This window comes from Hyla sarda, chromosome 3 (genome assembly GCF_029499605.1).
Source record: "Hyla sarda isolate aHylSar1 chromosome 3, aHylSar1.hap1, whole genome shotgun sequence".
NCBI lineage: Eukaryota > Metazoa > Chordata > Amphibia > Anura > Hylidae > Hyla > Hyla sarda.
Window position 1 is genome coordinate 32,111,809 of NC_079191.1, and position 20,591 is coordinate 32,132,399.

At 43.3% G+C, this 20,591-nt stretch overlaps 1 protein-coding gene and 1 long non-coding RNA gene across 5 annotated transcripts in view; one reads left to right on the forward strand and one right to left on the reverse strand.

Moving 5' to 3' along the window:
* The window catches only part of PKHD1 (PKHD1 ciliary IPT domain containing fibrocystin/polyductin), a 707,308-nt gene that overhangs the window by 32,942 nt on the left and 653,775 nt on the right, over positions 1-20,591 (reverse strand). For all 4 annotated transcript variants that reach the window (XM_056564010.1, XM_056564009.1, XM_056564011.1 and 1 more), the window contains 3 exons: positions 11,308-11,443; positions 9,040-9,127; positions 4,414-4,521 (listed from right to left, as the gene is read on the reverse strand). In XM_056564010.1, coding sequence (XP_056419985.1) covers positions 4,414-4,521; positions 9,040-9,127; positions 11,308-11,443 — 332 coding nt within the window. The remainder of the gene's footprint in view (positions 1-4,413; positions 4,522-9,039; positions 9,128-11,307; positions 11,444-20,591) is intronic.
* Positions 1,854-10,310, forward strand: LOC130361248 (uncharacterized). Its single transcript, XR_008890921.1, has 4 exons — positions 1,854-1,927; positions 3,038-3,107; positions 7,936-8,168; positions 10,123-10,310. It is a non-coding gene; the product is annotated as an uncharacterized LOC130361248 (long non-coding RNA).

Consider the following 20,591-nt stretch of genomic DNA (forward strand, 5'->3'; position numbering starts at 1 on the left):
CAGCGGCCATAAAACCATGTCTGGCAGTTTGAAAGCTCTGCAGACACCTTCCTATTGTGGCTTCTGTTCAGGACCCCTAAATCTTAATTTTCACACCCCCTCCGGGGCAAAAGAAGCCCTGGCGACTTAACTGTTTTATCATCAGGAAAAAGGATGTTAATAAAGAGGAAAACTGTGGAATTTACGAGCATTGTTTATAGCATGTTACACTTTTACAAGAAAAACTCCCCGGCACACTCTGGACCCCGGCACTCTATAATTTGGTAAGGAAGCCGTAAAATTGAACTTGTTGAAATAAACCAGTTTTCAAAGTAACACGAACATAATTGGAAAATTAGACTCATGTGCCGGGCTTCAGAGGGCGGCTGGCTCTTTTCTTTACGTGAAGGGGGACTACCAGCTAGGAGATGTACAGTATCGCAAGAGACACAATTAGTTATACAACAATATCAAAGCCAGGGAAGCCGCGGCTGTTTGCGGGGAGACAAGCAGAAAATAACAGCGGCCATAACAGGCTTATACGTGTTATTGTAACTTCCAAAACTCAATTTATAGGATGTCTGTGCGGATTTGCATGCATTTTAGCTTGGCGTACACATGTCTGTACTGTATATGGACTGCGACGTAACGGCAAGAGCTGGAGATAGACTTCTGCTTCCTGAGTTGTGTGTTGTGTGACTTGTCTATAAATTATGTCTTTTCTATGACAAAGGTGGGCGCATTGGGCCAAGGGAGGATCCAACAAGCTACTGTATGTAGGGAACAGTGGTCTCCAAGCTACAGCCCTCCACATGTTGCAAAACTACAACTCCCAGCACGCCCGGACAGCAGACGGCTGTCCGGGCATGTTGGGAGTTGTAGTTCTGCATCATCTGGGGGGGCCGCAGTTTGGAGACCACTGGTAGAGTACACAAGTATAATACACAGGTTTTTGTTTACATTGCTTTACTGCATCTACAATAAATGAATAAAATAAATGTATACCCCATGCAGATCTATGTATCACCATGGTCACACAGGCTACAAACAAAAGCTCTGTGTAGTCCAATGCTGCAGCCATGTAAAAATGCAATTGTTTGCTCTTTTTTCTGACTGATGTACAGAAAGTAGAAAAGAAGAGCGGTATGACTATAGGTTCTGCATAGGAGATGTATACAAAAAAAGGGTAGGACATCATATTTATTTGTACAGGTGCTTTAATTTCTATTCTATTATATCTATCTATCTATCTATCTCATTATCTTTCTATCTATCTATCTATCTATCTATCTCATATCTATCTATCTATGTCATATCTATCTATCTATCTCTTATCTATCTATCTATCTATCTCCTATCTATCTATCTATCTATCTATCTATCTACAGATGTAGAGAAAGTAGAAAAGAAGACCAGTATGACTACATGTTCTGCATAGGAGATGTATACAAAAAAAGGGTAGGACATCATATTTATTTGTACAGGTGCTTTAATTTCTATTCTATTCTATTATATCTATCTATCTATCTATCGATGTACAGAAAGTAGAAAAGAAGACCAGTATGACTATAGGTTCTGCATAGGAGATGTATACAAAAAAAGGGTAGGACATCATATTTATTTGTACAGGTGCTTTAATTTATTTTCTATTCTATTATGTCTATCTATCTCATATCTATCTATCTATCTATCTAACTATCTATCTATCTAATATCTATTTATCTATCTATCTCTCTCATATCTATCTATCCATCTCATATCTTTCTATCTATCTATCTCATATCTATCTATCTACCTATCTCATATCTATCTATCTCATTTCTATCTATCTCATATCTATCTATCCATCTCATATCTATCTATCTATCTATCTAGCAAACAAAATGTAGAGCAGCGCCCAAGTGGATAGTAGATGGTGCAGGCAGCGGTGAAAGGGTCCTAGGTCAAGGTAGGTAACACATCCAAGAAGAGGCTGCAGCACTCAAGGTTATGAGTGTAAAAAAGGTGTTTATTCCATATCAATACAAAAAGTGCAACGTTTCTGCTGCCAATGCAGCCTTTTTCAAGCAACAAACAGTGATCACATGGGTGCTATATATATGTAAATGCACAAACAAATCAATAAAGTAACTAATCAAAAAATTAAGAGGTATATACCATGTAAAGTGCAATAGGATATAGGGTAAAAGCTACCACTATAATGATAAAGTGCATAGTGGACCGTGTATGTTAAAAACACAATAAAACTTTACAAAGGCCACGTTTTACAGACGAAAATATCATAATACAGTAATTGCATCATTAAGTTCAAACATGTGTTACATAATTAATGGCAATACGGGAGGCGGGATGGTTCAGTTGCACTCACCCTATATGTTATATTCAGATCATGCATACAGTGTAACCAGCGATGCAGCATGGGCGTCCGCGCGCGCGGTCACGTGACACGCCAAGTCACATGATCCTCCTCCACCGCGTCACGTGTCCGCGCGCATGTCCAACAATGTGACTCTAGGTGCGGTTCGCAATGGCCGCAAAAGAGGTCAGAATAGAGTCTTAGAAGTAACAGGTATAAGAAAAATTGGAATAAGATAAATTCAACAGAAAAAATGTGTGGAGTAATAGAATAAAGTATAAGTGAAATAGAGAAAAATAAAGAAGTATAAATGAAATGAAAATGAAGAATAAATAAATAAGTAAATAAATAATACAGGTGAAATAAGGAAAATTGAATAATTGTAAAAGTAAAATTAAGAATGAAAGAAAATTAAAGTTAAATAAATATAAAGAAATATATAAAAAAAAATATATATAAAAAAATATATAAAAAAAATATAAAATAAAATAAAAATAAAATAAAAATAAAAATAATATAAAATAAATAGAAATGGACAAAGATGCACATTACTGTCTGTTAACCAGGCATGTATATCAATCTATCTATCTATCGATATCATATCTATCTATCTATCTCATATCTATCTATCTCATATCTATCTATCTCATATCTATCTATTCTATTTATCTATCTCATATCTATCTATCTATCTATCTACAGATGTACAGAAAGTAGAAAAGAAGACCAGTATGACTATAGGTTCTGCATAGGAGATGTATACAAAAAAAGGGTAGGACATCATATTTATTTGCACAGGGGCTTTATTTTTTTTTCTATTCTATTATATATCTATCTCATATCTATCTATCTATCTATCTATCTCAAATCTATCTATCATCTCATATCTATCTATCTATCTCATATCTATCTATCTATCTCATATCTATCTATCTATCTCATATCTATCTATCATCTCATATCTATCTATCTATCTCATATCTATCTATCTATCTCATATCTATCTCATATCTATCTGTGAATCTACTAGTGTTGAGCGGCATAGGCCATTTTCGAATTTGCAATATTTCGTGAATATATGGGAATATTCATCATAGATTCGCAAAATTCGCATATTTGCAATATTTACGGCCTTTTTTTTACTATGTGCCATAAAATTAGCATGCGCATTCACCATAAAATGCGCATGCACAATATCTCGTGATAAAAGAGTTAAAAGAAGGGAGGGATCAATATGCGCGAAAATTTGCTTAAGCGCACGCCATTCTGACACAGTAGCCAGTATTGGAGCCTTGTTTACACCACAAGCTGGAAGCAGGGAGGGATGATCACTGTGATGTGTACTTTGAAAAAAAAATGTGAATATTCATAATTGCGAATATTTAGCGCTATATTTTCAATATTCGCGAATTCGCAAATATGCGATATTCGTGATAAATATTCACATTGCTAATATTCACGCTCAACACTACTATCTATATAGAAGTATCCAAAAGGCAACAGCACTCCAATAGGGTGAAAAAGTGTTTTATTCACACAAATACTGCACTTTATTGGACTTCTTGTGTGCTGCATTCTTTTCCTATGGATATCTATCTATCTATCTATCTATCATCTCATATCTATCTATCTATCTATCTATCTATCTCATATCTATCTATCTAATATCTATCTATCTATCTCATATCTATCTATCTATCATCTCATATCTATCTATCTATCTATCTCATATCTATCTATCTATCTATCTATCTCATATCTATCTATCTATCCTCTCATATCTATCTATCTCATATCCATCTATCTCATATATATCATTATCATTATTAATTTTATGCAATATTCAGATCACATAGTAAAACTCAATTAAAATAATTTTACAATTATCAGCACAAAGAACAAAGGAATAAAATATGAGATAATTTTTTTTTTATCAAGAAACCTCTTTTCTACTAGTTTGCTGTTGAGCTTTCACACAATAAATATATTAATATATTCATCCTGGAGGCGCCCACAAGGCTAAGATATTACCGGGTGCAAGACACTGAGAATGGTAACAAGAGAGAGCAGATAAATACCTGCCGGTGATGTAACGTTGAATATTAAGTGCCAGTTTGATCCAGAACTTGAGACGGCCAAGTTTGTAAAGTTTCCCCATCCATCTTCTATCGGCACCGTGGTGCCCCCTGTAACGGTAAAGGGAGACGACTGAAGAACAGCGCAGTTACAGGACCCGCAGTCGGGGTCATCATTGTGTCTTTGTCTTCCATTAATGCTGTGTTCACACCTTCTAGTAGCAATTATTGAATACAAAGCCACATCATAAATGGAGGACAGGTATAAAAGAAAAAAGTCTGAGCTGTGCTTTTATGACTGTAGAGACCCACTTACCTCCTGTTTTCTGTAACTGACCCTCCCCTATTACCCGTACTTAACTTAAAATAACTGAAACCAAAGTTAAAATATTTGGGTGGGAATCGGCCACAGCTTTATTTATAAATATATAACTATAATAAATAACAAAAACTGTAAACAAGGCACGTTGGCTTATTGCCAACCCGAGAGGTACTGCCACACCGACCTGTATGCAGGTCTAACCCGGGTTGACCCCGCTTTCTCCATCTTCTTTCCGCCAAGCTGTGACTTATACAAACATGACAAAAAGATAAATAAATAAAAAGGGAGGGAGGGCAAAACCCTGGGTCCAGGGCAGCAAAGAGGGGGAGGTTAGGCAGACAGCTCAATAAATACCCAGGGGAGGAGTCCATGAAACCCGGGGAAAACCCAGCACCCTGATAGAGTGCTCCTGACCCCCACCCTTGGGACCTACCACCCCTGGTTACTAAGCAGATTAGAGGTAGGGGAGGGGTGCTCCACTATCAGTTCTACCATTAACCCCTTAACTGCTTTCCAGTCAGGGGGCAATCCTGTTATACACAGCTTGCCCCACCAATTATTTAAGGGACTGTGCCATTGTTTCTCAAACAGTGTGCCTCCAGCAGTTGCATAACTACTACTCCTAGCATGTCGGGGAATTCACCTATAAACAAAAAGCTGATAGGTCTTGATACTCCCATTAAATAGGTATCACATCACCTAATCACCTTCCTTATATAGGCCCTGCAGGAGCAAATGGGCATTATGGAGAATAGGGGTCTCCTGCCCTGGGCATCTTGGTGCAACCAAGTCATACATGAAAGATATTAAGGTGACCACATGTAATACTTCATTGGCAGGAGATGGTATTAGAATATGCACTTTCCCCCCTGTAAGTAAATGTGCAGGGTAATGAAACAAACTCCACAGAACACAGGGGTTAATATCTTGCTCATTTGTTCATTTTTGGTAAAGGGACACCTCAGGGGAGGAGCTTAGCAAAGGGGAGAGGCTTATTTATCTTTTTTGTCCTACTGTACAAAAAAAAAGAGGGGGGAGAGGCTCCTGCTGCAGCCAGTTGTTTTACAGCCACACATTGGGTTGTAAAGTGGAGGAGAGATGTGGCTCTCTCAGTAAAATATAAGACAAAAATGAATTAAAGGGGTACTTCAGGGAACACAACTTATTCCCATCGACAGGATAGAAGATAAGTGTCTGGTTGAGGAGGGTCTGACAGCTGGGACCCCCTGCAATCTCCTGCACAGGACCCAGTTCTCACAGCTCAATTACCGTACTCCTGAGATCTCCGGTCCCCACCTTTAGAGACAAGCAGGAGTGATGGCCTACTCACTTCTGCCCATCTCTGAAGGAGGGGGCCGGAGCTCTGCGGAGATTATAGGCGGGTTCCAGAGGTTGGACCCTAAGTGACATCTGCTACTTCTCATCGTGTCTCCAATATGGCTGCTTCACCAAAAAGATAATCTCTTCAGGAGACAGAAAAAGCTGGAGTAGTACTGTAAGTCCTGCATTGTGAACTGCCTGCCACCCAGAATTCCAATTCTCCTTAAAAGAATATCTGTCTGGTAAAGCAGCTATATTGGATCTCTTCAGGAGACTGGGAAAGCTGGGAGGCACACATACTGCATGCCACCCAGCTTTCCCAGTCTTCTGAGGCCCCAGTAGTGATAGGTTGCTTGTCTTCCCTGCACTTTTCACTGCAGCAGTGCTGCTATGCCCTCTTTCTGCCCCACATTGATGTCTTCTCTCCCCCCTCACTCGTCTCTTAGTCTGTCCTAAATCTTCTCTCCCTGGCCTGTCCGATCCCCTCTCCATGCCCCCACATTAACTATTCTCTGCATCTTCCTCCCCTACGGATAAATCATACATTACCTTAAGGTTAGTCCGGCAGCAGGATGTTTAAAACTCCTGGGCAATCTTCACAGCCCACTAATTATGTGATCAGAAAATGATCAGGATTTGCATGATTCGTCCGGAACTATGATGGTAAAGTATGATTTAACTGTCTGACTCGGCCTGCAGAGCTTGTTGGTATTGGGACATCCCTAAACTCTACTATATGTTTATTTGACATATAAGAATGATGTTTACCAAGTTAAATCGAAATATCTCCAGCTGTTGCAAAGTTATTCTAGAACATATATATACACATGTATACACACATACTTTGAGTTTATATGTATAGATCAATATCAATAGAAGTGTGTAATACTTTATATCCCCTGTGGGGGCACTGCAGGAAAATAAAACAAAACCACTGGGACCTTCTGTAACTGGCTTATATTTTGAAACACACAATGGACACCTCTAAATTTGAAGACAGTATTATTTATATAATGGTGTATACCGATACAGCGCTGCCTCTTCCCCCACTTCTCTTTAACCTCATTTAAAGCGCAAGCTGATTAATCAGATTTTTTTCTTCTTTCCTGTGCTTATTCCCTGTTTTCAGGACAAGTCGCCCATAACGGTGGCATCGTTTTTTGTAAGCGGTGCACCGACAGCCATTACATACAGTCAGCCCCCAGTACCTCGAGCGTTTAACAACCCATAGCGGGAGCTTTATAGATCAGACTGTTGATTTCAAATACATAGTAAATTGTCATTCCGAGCTTATGAGCCCCGGAGGAACGTTCTGCTCTTCCCAAAAGACCATTTCAGATTTCTCAAACACATGCTCCTAAATCTCGGGGTTTTATATCTATGTGAGAGTCTTAATGAAGACTTTTTGATGCAAGATAGTATTTAAGACAGAAGCAAGTCAATTTAAGGCTTCACTCCGCTTCATCAAGTCTCTTGGCTTCTGTTCTGGAGAATGGTTTACATGTTAACTAATTGTCCTTAAATGCCACTCGCTGTTCTTAAAGCTTTGTCATAATACGGTTGGTGGGGGGGGGGGCTCGTCACCATAAAATTCATGCCAAGTGAGGAACGCCAACAGCTGCGCGTTGCACCGCGGATATGAGAAATAATGCGCTCGCTATATTCTTGATGTATGTACACGAGGAGCCTTATTCTGCTTCACGCGCTTTAATGCTTCGCTCAGGCTTCGTCTCTGCACTCGCTCCGGCAGTAGAACAAAAAAAATCTCTCTCTCTTTTATGCTTTTTTATTTTCGCAGGTAGTGAAAGTAAACACAGACTCCCAGAATCTTCCCTTGGGGAAAATTTTCTGTAGAGAAGATAAATTTAGCTTTTCTTCTACAGGTTCCTCCTCGAATACTTAACCAATTATCCTGGTGTAATTGTAGCAAGTGTAAGGAATGGAAATGACAGGCGGATGTAAAAGAAACTCTTACACGGGACTCATTTAGTGTTGGAAATTGTATCGTAAAAGACAATGAGATACCGATACATATGGGAAGAACGGAGAAGTACTGAATGCTGGGTCGGCCTTGCTCTAGAGGGTCTCTACCAAAAGTTATGTGTACAAAAACAAGGTAAGGCATGTTTACCTTCAATGTTTGGTACAGTGGTGAATTTATAACTAGGCCAACAAGGCCCAGGCCTAAGGCGACACTTTATCAGGGGGCGGCAGTGAGGACAAAACTTTTTTCTTTTCTGATCTACTGTTGGAAAAGGGAGGCATGGGTGGTCTTTTATGAAGGCAGTCTTGGCTACTGGACCATTTTAATCCATGTTGGGACTCAATTGCTAACAGGAAATCCAGGACACTTGCCCTGGATCCCCAGGATGATGTGTAAGGGTGAGGCGACCATTCAACTAAGTTATATGTGTTGAGGTTGCCCTCTCCTGGAGAAGTGCTTCCCTGCACAGTGGTACCCCCCGGACTAGCCCGACCCAACAAGCCCCCCCCCCCCCCCCCGCAAGGTGGGGAGAAAAGAGGAAGAGGTGGAGTTTACAAAGAAAGTAGTGATTCGTAAACAGTAAAAGTCATGAATAAGTAGGGACGGGCAAATTTATATTACGTGGGGGGTGCATAAGTTTACTCATGCCTAGGGTAGCACAAAATCTAAATACACCACTGGTTTAGTATAAAGACCAAGAAAGTTTGCTAGATTCTGTTCGGACAAAAAAAGTTCAATCCTGCAGTTTTATTTATGGCCTCTGATATATTGGGCAAAAAAATGTATTTAGATCCAAACAAAAAAACAAAGAAAGTCTATAACATTCCCAAAGCTACGTCCTGAAGGACTATACTGCACTGCCTCAATGCCTATAATGGTTCAGAAGAAGGCAGTGTTAAGAAGGGTAGTTTACAAAGTGTCGGGCTGTTGAGTAACATTAAAAAATATCTGTATATCTACAATCCCAGAAATCCCATATGACTATATAGTTCACATACAATACCTTTTAGTGGAGCACCTGAAGAGTCCTTCAGGTAGACAGATACTTTCCAGGGATTGGAGAAATGTCCTAAATTTGCGATACGATTTCCCTGATGAATGAAACACAGGATAGAATCAATACAGCATTTAAATAGACATCACATTCCTTCAAGACACCACAAGTATCTTTGACCTAGAATAGGTTCTCTACTGAAATGCATTAAAAAAATCAGATTTGAACCAGATTTGAATGGCACAGCTGAGAAATGTCTGACAGTCTAGTTGATAGGGACTGCCTACAGGGCCGCCATCGGGGTACAGGCAGCGACCAAAAACGCTTGCGCCCACCAACACATCCAGTATAACCAGGACATCCCTGTGTCTTGAAAGATTTTTCCAGGACACAGGAATGGCCTGGTCATTTTGTCACGGGCCCGTGGCCACTTTGGCTTTCTGGAGGCTGCAGTGAGGAAGATATGTGGTGACTAAGGGGTGGCGTGTTGTGTAGACTATGGGTGTTGTGACTGTGACGACAGTTCGTGATGCCAGAAGTGTTAACCATCACACTACAAGGATAAGTGGTTGTTGGTGCCAAGTGACGGGTAGGAAATACCACAAATGTAAGATTAGGGAAACCACTTTTAATTTTACTTTAGGAAATTGCAATGTTGTACAGTTCACTTTAGTGCAATATTGGCTGAAGGCTGCAACAGAGAACCACAATTGCTTCTTGGCACTATAGGACTTTTAGTCCTCCTTAGACAGACTGGCTGATTGGGACTTGACTTAGAAAAGCTTAACTTGAGTTTGGAGCCGACAATCACAAACTCTGCACTTCACTTGTGGAATCCAGTGTTAAGGGATTACCGCCAGGGTGGATTTGTATGGACCGGAGCTGCCGGAGGCTTTCACTCTTTTGGCTAATGGGGCCTGTCAGCTCGCCTCTCCCCAAAAGCAGACTTTTTTCTGAACTTGAAAAGTAGTGTTGAGCACACATATTCAAAATTTTTACCATGAATATTGGCACTTCGCAAATTCGTGAATATTTAGAATATAGCAATATATATTCGTAATGACAAATATTCTTTTTTTTTATTCTTCACAGTACACATCACAGCAAGTGACCATACCTCCCTGCTTCCAGCTTGTGGTTCAAAGAAGGCTCCAATATTATTTACTGTGTGAGTTGGTTTGGAGCATGAATATTTCGTATATGCGAATATGCACATATTCGCAAATATTGACACTTCCAGAGGACACTGATCCCTCCCTTCTTTTATGTGAAAAATATAAACGCGCATGCACACTATGCAAATTTCATTAAAAATTTTCGCATGAAAAAAAGGGAACAAACATAGCGAATAATTTCGCAAACATAGGACGAATATTCGTCCATATATTTGTGAAATATTGCGAATTTGAATATGGCCCCTTCCGCTCATCACCATTGACGAGGACAGACTTGACTGAAGGACAACCTGGTCGGCAGGATCCTGCAGAAGGGTAATGTCATTCAGGAATGAATATGGTAGCAGTAATTAGGTCTCTTAGGCCTGTCCTCATGTGGTGAGGTACAGGTCCCACCCAGAGGTCTGGACTGGATCTCCACATACTCTCCTCTACTGAACTGACAAGCTTCTCCCCGTCTAGACAGACCTGGGGGAGCAGGGCAGGAGGCCATGATTGGCCAAAGTGCTCATGTGGTTCTCTGTGTATCCTCCTGCACAGACAAAATTAACTCTTTCTTGGAAACAACAAAATACACAGACATTAAATATACTACTTTGCATTAAAATACATTTTAACACACATAACCTGTAAACCTGAGCGGTGGGCGGGAGAAGACAGGGCAGGTGGACAAGCGTGTTCCACTTCGGGACATCGCAGATGTGTGGGCTGGCCTGGAAGGTAATAATACAGGCACAGCATGCTGCCATTGGTCCTCCGACCAGTGCTTCTCCGGGCCTGGGACTCACTGCTATCGCCCATAGGCCCAGGACCGGAGTGGTTGGAGCACTGAAGCGGGGCAGTATACAGACATCCTGCCAGGCCTTGAGCTGTATAAGAGGACCCAATATTCTGATGCCAGCCCTGACTGTCTAACAACACTAGCATAAACATCCATGTGTGTATGGCCACATCTGTGCTAGTAACCCCGGTTGGACCCCCCCCCCCAATTGATCATCTTTATCAGGTAAAATGTCATAGAAATCTTTTCTAATAAAGAATACAATGATAGACCTACATTAATAGGATATTACATGAACTTATAGAATAATGAGAACTGCACCTTTATATCCAAGAAGATGACTTTAGGTTGTGTAGGAAGTGGTGCTCCGGCCGTCCCTCCCACCGGCTGAACTGCAATATGGATCCTGTGTGGCTTCACATAGACTGCACTGCGGCTTCCTGAGGAGCTATTGTATCTACAAGAAAAGAAGTAGTGGTATATAATACGTGGAAACCAAAGAGCTGAACTCTTGTAATACTATATAAAGGAGCATGGTGTGATACTGGTGGGCACTAAAGCAGCCATACAACATTAGGCAAGTGATGGCCGAACCTGTTGATTTCAGTGGGACTGACGGACTATGTAGCATGTATGGTGGTCTCCTAATGCTCTACCCCAAAGGCAGATGTTGGGGGAAGAAGGGTCAGGCATGCTGGATTTTAAGTGTCCTATCCTTTCATTCTCAGAGAGGGGCAGTGCCTTTATCCCCTCCTATGCGAGAACATATGCAATTAGTGGATATGTGGAGATTGGGAGAGATAGCTGTCGACCAAATGAGTGTTCTTGTATGGCCAGCTTAGGTAAAGTTTCTACTTCCCCAACAACTTCAGTATGTGTCATTTATAGCCCTGGACCTCTAATATGTGGTAGTCTGACCTCTCTGTCTTCTCAGGGACTAGGACTAGCAACAAAGCAAAAACTGGTTGACTTGTAAGCATATCTGTTGTGTCCCAGAACCAGAGGCTGTCCCTTGGTTTTGGACTGTCTTGGGCAGCCTGGCAGCACAAGGTATTGGGCCAACTAAAGTACTGTTGTTGAAATAATTACGTGTTTGTTATGATATCAGAGTGATATATTTCCCTAAATTAATGTTATTATTGTTCAATGTAAATATTAGGGATGAGTGAACCGAATCTGTCGAATCAGAATTTGTTACGAATTTCAGGAAAAATTTGCCTCGCAACGAATCCAAATATCACTGCAATTTACACAAATCGCTTCATTAAACTCCATTTAGTGCGGTCCAGGATCCAGGGCATATAAAATGGTGGATGCACATGTGAGGACATGGGGCAAGGAACTCTGGGAAGGTGGGTAGGTGGGAGGACCCTGAATCACATGCAGCATGCAGCCAATCAGCAGCCAGTCACCGCAGTGATGTCACAGCCCAATATAATTGGCAGTCATCTTGCGGCCAGTCACATGAGCCTTTTATTTCAGAGAGAGCGTTTCACTGGAGGGAGAGATAGAGCATTGTGTGCGTTGAACAGGTAAACAGCGTTACAGCAGCAATTCAACACAAGCCCAAATCACGGCATAAAAGCACTGACAGAGAGAGAGAGAAAGTATACTTTTGGGTGTTATACACAGCGACTCCACTGCTGCAGTGGGGAGTACAGCAACTCTAAAGCTTAAAGGGGCCAGTTAGGCAGACTGGTAAAAGCTATTGTCACCTGCTATTAGGGCCTAATAGTACTGTACTGGGCTCTACTACACAGTGATTCTGTACTGCAACACTTGGTTGTACAACAACCGTAAAGCTAACAGGGGCCAGTTAGGGTAAGCAAGAAAAGCCATAGTCACCTGATTACAGTGCCTAATACAGGTTGCGTAACAGAGCTTATTGTCCATCTCTCATAAGTGTAAACTGTACGTACACCTACGCGGTCTAAGTTTTTTTTTCCTGAAAAACTAATTTGGGCCTAGTTACTGTGAAAGGCCAGCCAAAGCTACACCCTTGTTTCTGTAGCCTTATACAGTTTTAAGCAGAGCGCATTGTCCAGCTCTAATAAGTGTAAAGTGCAGGTACAACTACGTGTTGTATGTTTTTTTTTCCCTGAAAAACTGATTTTGGCCTAGTTTCTGTGAAAGGCCAGCCAAAGATATCCACTTGTTTCTGTAGCCTTATACAGTTTGTAGAGGAGTGCATAGTCCTCCTCTCATAAGTTTAAACTGTACGTACACCTATGTGGTGTCCTTTATATATTTTCCTGTTAAACTAATTTGGGTCTAGGTACTGTGAAAGGTCAGCCAAAGCTACACACTTGTTTATGTAGTCTAAGGGTAGTGGAGCGTATTGTCCTCCTCTCGTAAGTGTAACATATCCGCTCTCAGCTGGTGTATAAGTATGTCAGGCAGAGAAGTGTCAGGACGTGCACAGAGGAGGGGCAGAGGTCTAAATTCATCAGGCAGTGGTCGCAGCAGACTAGGGGCGAGTGGCAGCAGGAGTTGCAGCGAGAGACCGGAGCTCCCGATATCAGCTAGTGGTCATGTCTCCACCAGCAACCCATCTGCCGTCATTGATTGGTTACCTCGGTCATCCGCTTCATTACAAGTGACATATGTCAGTCAACAGTCAGGGGGTTTCTCAGACACAACCCACAGTTGGCATGGCCTGGGAGCAGTCCCTGTCCTCCCATTGCCTCTGTCCTATGCTGTTCCCTCCCCTACAGAAGTATCTTATGCTGTGGGTTCAGCTCCACTATTTATTGAGGACAATCTACTAGAGGACAGTCAGCAGCTACTGCCCAGACAAGAAGAGGAGGAGACATCTGCTGCTTCCTCCGCTAGGCGGGCAAGTAGTGATCAGGAGAGTGGTGTGGGAGGTGGTGTTGCGAGCGTTCAGGCTCCTGAAGCAGACACTGTTGAGGAACCTAAGTAGGACATCAGTAACGTGTAGACACAACTCGATGATGATGAAGCCGATCACACTTGGGAGCCGGGTGCAGAAGGGGCTTCATCATCATCATCGGGAGAAGAGGGTAGCAGGTTGCCCGTGAGGCAGCAGCTGAGCCAGTAAGGTGGTAGCATGGTTGGGAGTCAGCATGGGTAGCAGAAGTGGGAAGTCTGGAGCCAAACGTGCCCGGGGCAGACCACCTGCTTTGGGGCGGCCTACCTTCCTGGAAGGTAGTGGAACAGGGGTTCCTGGAGTCGGCGGCAGTAGTAGTCAATCAGTGCGGACTGTTAGGGGGAAAATCAGCTACTCAGTGGTGTGGCAGTTTTTCATCAAGCAACCGGAGGATGTTAACCTGGGCACATGCAAGATGTGTCGGCAGAAGGTGAAGCGTGGCCAGGTGAAGAGTTGGCACCGCGGCCCTGTGTCAACATATGCAGCATCACCATAAAACGGCCTTGGAGAGCCTTGGCTCCGATGCGGTGGTCCAGCCTTCTGCATCATCCAGTGCCACACTGCTCCCTGTTTCAGCCAGCCAAGGCTCCACCACCTCAGCCGAGGGGAGCTGTCTGTCATTCCCATCTTCTGTAGTTCCAGATGCTCCTGCTCCTCCTACATCGAGTCAGTCATTCGGCCAGCAATCCATCGGCGAAACCTTGTCCAAGGGACAACATTATGCGCCCACTCATCCAACGGTGCAGAAGATAAATGTGCTCCTGTCCAAGTTGCTGGTGCTGCAGTCCCTCCCTTTTCAAGTGGTGGACTCTGCACCTTTCAGAGAACTGATGGCTTGTGCTGAGCCGAGGTGGAGAGTACCAAGCCGTCATTTCTTTGCAAAGAAGGCAGTACCAGCCCTGCACAATTTTGGGGAACAGAAGGTGGGCCAGTCCCAGGGCCGGTCTGTGTATACCAAAGTGCACGGCAGCGCCGACGTGTGGAGCTGTAACTACGGTCAGGGACAATTCATGTTCTTTACGGCCCACTGGGTAAATGTGGTTCCTGCACAGCTACAACAGCAACTTGGACAGGTCACGCCGCTTCCGCCTATATGCTCGCAGGCCATTGGTCCTGTGACAGAATGGGACTCCACCTCCTCATCCTCCACCGTGTCCTCAGCCTCCACTGCCCGCACAAGTCTCAGTGGTCCTTCAGCATACTATGTATGCAGGGCACGCCGGTATCATGCTGTTCTTCACATGGTTTTCCTTGGCAAACGGAGTCACACAGAGGTGGAACTACTAAAAGTAATTCATCAAGAAATCTAATCATGGCTTACTCCACGAAAACTGGAAATGGGAACCATGGTGACCGACAACGGGAAGAACATCTTGTCTGCAATGCGATAAGGAAGCCTGAGCCATGCGCCCTGTATGGCACACATGTTCAATCTGGTTGTCAAGCGGTCCCTGAAGTGTTCCCCCCATCTGCAAGACATCCTTAAAATGCCAAGTAATCATTTCATGCACTTCAGCCACTTATACACCGCAAAGCACACACTCCTTGAGCTGCAGCATCAGAACGGTATTCCCCAACATACTCTGATTTGCAACGTTTCCACACGTTGGAATTCCACCCTCCATATGTTGGACCGACTATACGAACAGAGAAAAGCCATCACTGATTTCTTGATGATCCAAGCAGAAAGGGGGACTCCCCTGTGTAACTTCAATGTCAACTAGTGGCCGCTCATACGTGACATGAGCTCATACGGCCACTGGAGGAGGAGGAGGAGGGGGACAGTAGAGCACAGTTTAGGCTTCACGAAATGGGCGCTTTTTATAGTCATCTTACAGAAGAGGAGGAGCAGGAGCAGCCAGAGTAGCTAGAGGGTTAAGAGTAACAAAAGAAAGAGGACCCAGACACACTGTGGCAGTATGCAGTGGAAATGAAGGCAGGGAGTCCCTCCGAGTCACAAATGGCACGATGCATGCCCACTTGCTTGCGTTGTGACCACCGAATTGTCAGCATTTGGCAGCGGGATGACTTCAGCTCTCCAACTTATTGGACCCTCGCTACTGTCACAAAATTGGGGCCTTTTTTTACACCCACTGAGAGGAAGGACAAACTGACCTACTACAGAGACATCCTACGTAGTCAGTTGGCCGATGCCTATCTGGGCCATCATCCATACTCTAGCAGGTCTCACTCGGGGAGCTCTCTGCACTCACCTTCTACTGCCATGGCTGCTGGGTAGGGGTGGGGTGACAGGAGCAGTACCAGCTTCATCAGCAGCAGCCTGAGTCTACAGTCGCTGATGAGTAGCTTTCTTCACCCGCATAGTGAAGCAACTCATCAGCAGCAGGTAGACCTGGAGCAGGACCTGAAACAGCAGGTGGTTGCATACCTTGACATGACCCTGCCAACACACTATGAAGATCCGCTAGACTTCTGGGCAGCCATACTTGTGGTGGCCCAGTACAGGAGTTGCACCCCTGTACCATTGCTGCCCTGTCAGGCAGACTCCATTCCGTGACCCCTGGGCCTCCCCTTCACCTGTGCGCCATGAATAGTAAAATAATGTATGTGTTATTTAATGCAATGTACATAATTGTTGTATGCCTTTAAGTACTGTTGTCATGTGATTGCAACCAAGGAAGTTACCAGTGACCATGTGACCTACAGGGTGACCTATGGGACTCCTCCAGAGTCTCCCCATATAAGCTCTGTGTGGAGCTTCCTCTTTGTAGTCTTTGCTGAACTACAGTGAGGTCAAGTCCTGAGAGAATGCCTGGTGTCTTAAGAAGGCCCAAAGTCTACCACACAGCCACGGATCCACAAGTATAGTGCCCCACAGGTGAAAGTCAAAACCTGGTAAGCTACAAGCGGGATGAAGTCTGTCATAGTCTCAGTCAAGTCAGTCCAAGTCAAGTCTGTCTCAAGTCAATGTGGCCCTGCATCCAATTGTCCAAGTCCACTATAAGTCCCAGCAAGCCCTGTGGTCTCTGAAGTCACTGGTGACCTCCTTGGGCCTAGCCAAGCTGCATAGACTGTTGCATATGTCTGACTTTGTTCCGTTGTTCTGTAACTTGGCGTTGGAGACATTATTTACCCCCTTGCCTAGCCCAGGATCCCGCGTTATACCTTCAGGTGGTGTAGAGGATAAACCATGCCCTGGCGTCACGAACACAAAGGGTTAATGCCATCTGCCCCTAGGGTAATTCCATCTGCCCTCATCACACCCTCACCACAAACTTGATTTGTGACCACAACCAGTAGAGTTTGCCCTGGAAAAGCTGTCCTGCCCGGCCATCAGAGCAGGTGTTTAGTGCGGCGGGGGCCATAGTAACCCCAAGGAGAACTCGTCTGTCCATGGAAAATGTGGAGAGACTGACCTTTGTGCAGATGAATCAGGCATGGATCAGCCAGGATTTCCACCCACCAATACCTGATGCATCAAAGTATATTGACCATGGTGCCACACCAACACTTCACAAATATGGATAGTGCTAAACTTAATTAACATACAGCAAAGAAAGATGAAGTCACACAGGTTCATCTGTTTGAAATCTTCAATTTAAGTGTTGAAAAATAACAAAATCATTATTCTTTTCAATTGTAAGACCCTGTGGTCTCGTCAGGCTGTTGCCACCTCCATTTGGGCCATTCAGCCACTATATGGTCTCCTCTTGCTGCCACCAACTCCAGGCTGTGTCATTCAGCCACTATATGGTCTCCTCATGCTTCCGCCACCTCCAGGCTGTGCTATTCAGTCACTATATGGTCTCCTCATGCTTCCGCCACCTCCAGGCTGTGTCATTCAGCCACTATATGGTCTCCTCATGCTGCTGCCACCTCCAGGCTGTGTCACTGTGCCGCTATGTGGTCTCCTCATGCTGCTGGCACATTAAATAAAACTTTTTAGGTTCATCTGTTTGAAATCTTCAACTTAAATGTTAAAAAATATAATTATTCTGTTCAATTGTAAGACCTTGTGGTCTCGTCAGGCTGTTGCCACCTCCATTTGGGCCATTCAGCCACTATATGGTCTCCTCTTGCTGCCACCAACTCCAGGCTGTGTCATTCAGCCACTATATGGTCTCCTCATGCTTCCGCCACCTCCAGGCTGTGTTATTCAGTCACTATGTATAGTTGGGGTCACTGAGACATGGCTGGACTCCTCGCATGACTGGGCTGTCAATCTGCAGGGGTTTACATTGTTTCGCAAGGATAGAATGAACAGAAAAGGTGGTGGAGTCTGTCTGTATGTAAGAAGTGGTATGAAAGTCAGTGTGAACGATGCCATAGTGTGTGATGATTTTGAGGAGGTGGAGTCACTGTGGGTAGAATTACAAAAGGAGGGAAATACTGAAAAAATAATATTTGGGGTAATCTACAGACCCCCTAATATCACTGAAGAGATAGAAGTTCAGCTTCATAAACAAATAGAGAGGGCCGCCCGGGCAGGTACAGTGGTAATAATGGGAGATTTTAACTATCCAGATATAGATTGGGGTCCGGGGTTGGCTAAAACTACAAAGGGGCGACAATTCCTAAATTTATTGCAGGATAATTTTCTGGGCCAGTTTGTGGAGGACCCAACAAGAAGTGATGCCTTGTTGGATCTGATCATTTCCAACAACGCAGAGCTGGTTGGTAATGTAACTGTGCGGGAAAACCTTGGTAATAGCGACCACAATATAGTTACTTTTGACTTAAAATGTAGAAAACAAAGACAGGCGGGGAAGGCAAAAACATATAACTTTAAAAAGGCAAATTTCCCTGGGCTGAGAGCTGCACTACAGGACATAGACTGCGGGGAGGTGTTGTCAAATGCTGATACAGAAGGTAAATGGGACATCTTTAAATCAACTCTAAATAACTATACAGCTAAATATATACCAAAGGGGAACAAATATAAACGATTAAAACTAAATCCTACATGGCTGACAAATGATGTTAAAAGAGCAATAAACAACAAAAAAATAGCCTTCATAAAATACAAATCTGATGGGTCAGCGATAACATTTAAACAGTACAAGGAGCTTAATAAAATCTGTAAAAATGTAATAAAAACAGCAAAAATTCAAAACGAGAGACAGGTGGCCAAAGAAAGCAAAACTAATCCTAAATATTTTTTTAGATATATAAATGCAAAAAAACCAAGGACAGAGCATGTAGGACCCCTTAATAATGATAATGGGGAGGTTGTCACAGGCGATCAAGAGAAGGCGGAGCTATTGAATGGGTTCTTTAGTTCTGTATACACTATGGAAAAAGGAGCTGACATTGGCCAGGTCAGTGCTGGTAACACATCATGTAATGTACTGAACTGGCTTAATGTAGAGATGGTACAAGGTAAGTTAAGTGATATAAATGTAAGCAAATCCCCAGGACCGGATGGACTACACCCAAGAGTTCTTAGAGAGGTAAGTTCAGTAATATCTGTACCCCTGTTCATGATATTTAGAGATTCTCTGGTGTCTGGTATTGTGCCAAGGGACTGGCGCAAGGCGAATGTGGTACCAATCTTCAAGAAGGGCTCTAGGTCTTCGCCAGGCAATTATAGACCGGTAAGTCTAACGTGCATTGTGGGTAAATTGTTTGAAGGACTTATAAGGGATTACATACAGGAATACATAGGGGATAATTGTATTATAAGTGATAGCCAGCATGGGTTTACTAAGGATAGAAGTTGTCAAACCAATCTAATTTGCTTTTATGAAGAGGTGAGTAGAAGCCTTGACAGAGGAATGGCTGTGGATATAGTGTTTCTGGATTTTGCTAAAGCGTTTGATACTGTCCCTCATAGACGTCTGACAGGTAAGTTAAGGTCTTTGGGTTTGGAAATTTTAGTTTGTAACTGGATTGAACACTGGCTCATGGATCGTACCCAGAGAGTGGTGGTCAATGATTCGTACTCTGATTGGTCCCCAGTTATTAGTGGTGTACCCCAAGGTTCAGTACTGGGCCCGCTGTTGTTTAATTTATTTATCAATGATATAGAGGATGGTATTAACAGCTCTGTTTCTATCTTTGCAGATGACACCAAGCTTTGTAGCACGGTACAGTCTATAGAGGATGTGCATAAGTTACAAGATGACTTGGATAGACTAAGTGTCTGGGCATCCACTTGGCAAATGAGGTTCAATGTGGATAAATGTAAAGTTATGCATCTGGGTACTAATAACCTGCATGCATCGTATGTCTTAGGGGGGATTAAACTGTCAGAGTCACTGGTAGAGAAGGATCTGGGTGTACTTGTAGATCACAGACTACAGAATAGCATGCAATGTCAGGCTGCTGCTTCCAAAGCCGGCAGGATATTGTCATGTATCAAAAGAGGCATGGACTCGAGGGACAGGGACATAATACTCCCCCTTTATAAAGCATTGGTACGGCCTCACCTGGAATATGCTGTTCAGTTTTGGGCACCTGTCCATAAAAGGGACACTGCGGAGTTGGAAAGGGTGCAGAGACGCGCGACTAAACTAATATGGGGCATGGATCATCTTAGCTATGAGGAGCGATTAAAGGAGTTACAATTGTTTAGTCTTGAGAAGAGACGTTTAAGGGGGGATATGATAAACGTATATAAGTATATTAATGGCCCATACAAAAAATATGGAGAAAAACTGTTCCAGGTTAAACCCCCCCAAAGGACGAGGGGGCACTCCCTCCGTCTGGAGAAGAAAAAGTTTAGTCTCAAGGGGCGACACGCCTTCTTTACCGT